This window comes from Prinia subflava, chromosome 1 (genome assembly GCF_021018805.1).
Source record: "Prinia subflava isolate CZ2003 ecotype Zambia chromosome 1, Cam_Psub_1.2, whole genome shotgun sequence".
Lineage (NCBI taxonomy): Eukaryota > Metazoa > Chordata > Aves > Passeriformes > Cisticolidae > Prinia > Prinia subflava.
Window position 1 is genome coordinate 124,688,749 of NC_086247.1, and position 5,777 is coordinate 124,694,525.

Here is a 5,777-nt window from a genome sequence, read left to right on the forward strand (position 1 = left end):
ATATTGCAGACAGTATGTGTGTAACTAGCAGTCTTCTGTAAGTTCTAGAAATTTTTGCATCCTTACTGAGCTCATGTCAGTTTGAGAAGAGGGTACATAACTTTGCATAAACTGGGCAGGAGAGACTCATTCTGACACCAGGTAAGTCACATCACGCAAAAGTGCCAGGCACGCAGGACCATAGGGAATGGCAGGGCAGAGCCGGCAGCCTCTAGGTCGCAGCCTGAATGCTGCTGTGTGCTGGTTCCCAAGTTTCTGATACCCTCCAAAGCCCCAAATAGGAATCCTGCAATTAGTGCATCTAACTCCTCCTTTACTGCAGTCTTCTTTCCTATTGGAGAAAGGTCTTCGCAGCTCATGTGGGGACCCCACCCCTTTTGTGGGTTTTCATTCTGAAGCTATCCACAACTTTACACCTGAATGAATGCCAAACCTCTCTGAATATATAAAGGAAACCTTCAGGAGCAATTTCAGTTACACAGAAGAAGCAGAAGGAAAAGATTTCAACCAGCTCTGTCAGACAGAGACTGAACCAGCCATGCTTCTCCCTGCCGTTCACTTCTATGGCTTTCTCCTGGCTAGCATCTTCACGAGAAGCTACTTGGCTTTCAAGAACGATGCCACAGAGATACTTTATTCCCACGTTGTTAAACCCGCTGCGGCGAGCCCAAGCAGCAACAGCACGTTGAATCAAGCTAGGAACGGAGGCAGGCACTACACCAGCACTGGATCCGACCGTAACAGTGAGTATCCCACCGGCGGCGCTTCACCGCAGCCGTGGGCGGCAGCCCCGCCTGGCGCGGCCCCGGGAGCGGGAGAGGCAGCAGCCCGGCCGGAGCCGCACATCTGAGGCAGCGCCGCGGTCCCCCCGCCCAGCGCGGCGCTCCAGGGAAGAGGCGCCTGGGGGAAGCCGGGCCACGGCGAGATGCGGCGGGTTCCGGGCACGGATCTGCCTCGCCGGGCGGCCCCCGGGCCAGCCGCCCTCCCACCCCCGTGCTGGGAAGTCCTGTAGGACCGGCTTTCTCGGGCAGGTTACTTCCTGAGGGAGGTTCATCCAGGAATGCCGGGGACTATGGCATCTATCCGGCAAGGAAGCGAGATAAAGAAAAAGGAGAGAGAAGCATTTCCAGAGCGCTCGCTTTTTTCTCTCACCTCCCAGTGCGGGCAGGGGAGGTGTCTGGGCTACTTTTCAACTGCAATAAAAAACTCTGAATTTTGTTCCCGCTGTTTAGTTTTACTTCCTGCTGTAGCACTTACTCGCTTAACACCTCCAGCAAAAGTAAACAAATCAGCTCGTAATTTACCTGTGATCTCTGCTCTTACTTGCCTTTTTTATATCCAGTCTTTTCCTTCTGAATTTTATGTATATATGTCAGATACGTGGGGATCTGGAAACCTGCTGACTTTATTTGTTCCCTCCCCTGCACACCGCCTTAAATTGAAAGAAATCCAGACAGAGAAACATAGACACACACCAACCCACCCACAGCAACCTGATAAAAATAGAGTCATCCCTGGAAAGTGAAGGCAACAAGTGACACCGATACCTTTCAGCTAAGCCAGGTGTGTCAGCTCCTGTGAATGCTAAGGGTTTAAATACACAGGAAACGTCTCATCATTATGAGATTACTGGAACAGCTCAGTAGGGTATGCATTGTCACTGAGCTGTCACTGGTGAAAAGCTGAGCCGGGGAAGCCAGAAAAACAGAAGGAAAGGCAAATTCAGATCTGTGACCAGCTGCTTGCAGGTACATTCCTGAGTGCAGCTGCAGGGAGGCAAGCGTGAATCTTTTCTGCAAGGCAGGCAGTAGAACAGCCCTGTCAATTGTCCCTGGGATCAGCCTACAGATTTAGAGTGCCTCTGCCTGCCCACCCTGAGACACAGAGGACAGGGTGAAGCAATCTTAACTCAGTGCCTCAGTTCAGAATTTGCTCCCAAAAATCCAAGTAGAAACAGAAGCAGCCTGTAGCTGTAATATGTAGATGTACCTTCAAAGCCTTTTATGATTCACTCTGAAATGTTTCTAGTAATTACTTCTATTTTAAAAGCGTTAGTTAATTGCATTGTGTGTAGAATCTGTGCCGTAATTGTCCTTCGGAAAGAGGGAGAGCATAGCCAGTAAAGATTGCTTATTAAAATTAAGCACACTGTGGGTGTTTATTTCAAAGTGTAATTACTGAAATAAACAGTTGTGTTTATTGCAGGGTGCAGAGCTGCACATACAGACAGGTACAAACATGCCTGTATGAGAAGCTCTGCATGTTGATTCTGTCAGCTGTCTGAGAGAATTTGCAGGATCCTCTATGTTACATATAATAAACAGACTACTACAGTTACAAAGACAGTGTTCTGAGAGCAAAACAACCCCTCTGAAGTTGTTACTACTAATCATTCAAACTTCCTAGGCAGAACCCCATTCTGTGGTAACTTCAGCTGTTACCACTTCTGCAGTGTCTGCTCAAAGCCGCAGAGTTCATGGGGGAGTTCAGTCCACTGTAACCATGGAATGAGAAGAAACACACTATTTGAAATTAATTTAAAAGCATTTCAACTGTTTCCAAAGTGTGTTTTCCCCCTTGCTAATGATCGACCACAATTGTTGTAAACATCACAGTGCGATTCCCTAGACTGGGAACAAGCAGGAAACATTTCTTCCCTTGGGGCATTTTTTCTCTTCTAAAAGGTATGTCCCTGAGAAGAAGGGTAGAGAATAGAATTGCCTCTTCTACCAGAACTGCTGAAGTGCGTCATTAGGATATCTTTGTGCTGTGGTATTATCCAGAGATACCATCAGCACTTGAGGCCCTTGTGTTGGGGGACACAACAGCAAAGAGATGTCCTGTAAAGATTACAGGCTGCTTTAACTTCTGCAAAACATACCTGGTTAATGTGAAAATGACCGGTTAAGGAAATCACACCGTTCTGAATCTCAGTGTTTCTTGTTCTATGCATTCTGCAGATCGCGTTCAAGTTGGTTGTCGAGAACTGAGATCCACCAAGTACATCTCAGATGGCCAGTGCACCAGCATTAATCCCCTGAAAGAACTGGTGTGTGCTGGTGAATGCCTCCCTTTGCCACTGCTCCCCAACTGGATTGGAGGAGGTTACGGAACCAAGTACTGGAGCAGGCGGAGCTCACAGGAGTGGAGATGTGTCAACGACAAAACTCGCACTCAGAGGATTCAGCTTCAGTGCCAGGATGGAAGTATAAGAACCTACAAAATAACTGTGGTCACGGCCTGTAAGTGCAAGCGATACACCAGGCAGCACAATGAGTCCAGCCACAACTTTGAGGGAACCTCTCAAGCAAAACCCATCCAGCACCACAAAGAAAGGAAAAGAGCCAGTAAATCCAGCAAGCACAGTACAAGTTAGAAGTCAGACACCCTCTGCTCTCTCATCTCCCTCTCCTTGTGCCAAAATTGAACTCATCTGTAACCATTTGCTTTACCATTCTGACTGCTTAAAGACAAGTCTGCCATTGCTGTGTTCTCAGTTGACACTACATGCTTATTGCTTTGACCAAAATCAAAAGGGGCATTCTCAGCATATGGACCTTTTGGGTGATTTTCCAGACACTCAAGATGGAGAATAATACAAGCCTTCCAAAACCACACTATAAACTTTTACAATTCCTCCAGCCATGGAAGTGAAGAAAATTTGCCAAGAGTATTCACTGAAGCCAATTTTGTAAAATGATGCTTTGTTGTGTGTTTTTCTGAGAACAGTTATCACATCTATTGCCTTTTATATCATGTTTTATGATCTTCTGACAACAGCTTAAAAATACAACACCTTGTATCTGCTTTCAGATTAATTCTAAGAAAAAAGTGCTTTGCATGCTCACCTTTCTCTTATCTCAGTATACCAAAAATTAAAATATGCATGGCAGCAATCAAAAAGTAAAGCTGAACAAACTATTTATTTGTTGTTGTAATTATTTAATGAGCTTTTATGTGTGCTATTTCCCTTCAAAATTTCCTTATGTTTATAGCTTTTCATACGTATCAAAGTATTTTCCTATGATTTGGGGCTGGATTAGAACATATACTTTGTAGATAATGTAAAATAGACATTTTAGCATTTAGTTATATATATTTTAATTTTGAACATTCGTAGACTTAGGTTTTATTTTGACATAGCATCATAAAAACTGTATTCTTCATCTTGTATTATTTTTGTTTAAAAAGTGTGCAATCAAAAGACAGACATGACTTCCTTTGAAATTAATAGGGGTTTTTTTTGTTTTTTTACAAAAATAAACACTGCTAAAAAACTGTATTGTCTAGTTCTCTGTATGAAAATGCACACATTTCAACCAGTCACAACACTTACACTTAAAAAAAGGGAGAACATTATTTGGTTTAAAAAAGTCTATCCATGAAATTTAACATTGGAACAATTTTTCTCAATGTAAAAATCTTATATGACCATTTAACAGATGGTGCTTTTTAATGGTCCAAGTGTGGTTCTTATTTGACAATTCTCAAGCTCTGCATTTCAGAAGTGTATATTAGAGAAATTTTACAAGCTAGAGAGACACCGTAATTTTTTTTTTTCACTAGTAATGAGCAAGTCAGAATAATGGTATAAATTACATATGGTTTCATTTTTTCTACAGAACTAATACAGTCCTGCACATTTATTCACAAATTCTTATAGAATGTATTAGAAAATTAGTAATTAATCTACTTTTCAACACATAGTGCATGAATAACCTGTTCTTAATCTTTCAAGCTGTATTTAAACACTATGGGCAAGATTTACTCATGGGATTCTTCTGTTCTTAAATCATTAACTTTTACAATCCATTTGCACCCAAAGTAAAAATTACACAAGAGGAGAGTAATGAAAAATCTTGCCTGATAAGGTCGCACCCAAGTTCTCTTTGACCTTCTTTTTATCTCTTCCTATTTTGCATTTTAATTCCAAAAGATTCATCATGAAATTCTTGGCAGAGATCTTGGTCATTAATGGAGAACTGTTTGAAAATTACTGCTGCTGCCTGACTTGACTTACTGAATCCTAAATTTTATCAACAAAATGTACTGATTTTTACTCAAAGTTACTTTCAAAACTTCACTTTAAAATTTGCCATATGTAAGAGAGAGATACACTTTTAAATTCAATTTTAAGTGATCCACATGGTAGTTAAAAACCCCCATTGCATTAATGAACTAGTTGTTTCAAATTCAGTTTTGTGAAAATATCAAAATGATGATACCAGAGACGATTTATACTTAAATTCTCTGATCTTAAAGGTGCTTGTTTCAAGCATAAAAGGAGAGATGATGAATAAAGGGGTTAGCAGAGAGAGAACTGAAATGACATTGCTGCTAGGCATATCAGTTCAGCAGACTTAGAGGCTGGGTTTTTTTTAACAGACATTATAATCTTGTTCAATCACTTCATGACAGATTTTTTTTTCCAAATGCTGAACATCTATCAATTTTTAAATTGATATCCAGCTACTTATTCAAGATGATAAAACACAAAATATTGAGATAATGGACCAAAATATAACCAATTTCAATGCCAACAGTCACTAAAAATCAGGAAAGCTGCTCTACCTGTTCTGTGTTTAACTTCCAGAAAGAAGAAGGGTGAAAAATCTGCACATCTTACTCATAACTCTTTTTCAGTCAGTGAAGCTGGACTGCAGGAACAAAATACATGTTTAATATCAGTTTACATTTAGAAATAGGGATAATAACCTCTAGATTGTCTTTTTATGCCAAACTACCCAAAGAAGAATAATCTGACACACTTCAGCTAA

General features: G+C 41.3%; 1 protein-coding gene across 1 annotated transcript; it reads left to right on the forward strand.

Moving 5' to 3' along the window:
* Positions 1-377: 377 nt before the first annotated feature.
* SOSTDC1 (sclerostin domain containing 1) lies at positions 378-4,271 on the forward strand. The gene is made up of 2 exons (XM_063420827.1): positions 378-743; positions 2,961-4,271. Exons 1-2 carry the CDS (start codon positions 425-427, stop codon positions 3,374-3,376), a joined length of 735 nt encoding a protein of 244 aa, XP_063276897.1. The 5' UTR covers positions 378-424; the 3' UTR covers positions 3,377-4,271.
* Positions 4,272-5,777: the final 1,506 nt, after the last annotated feature.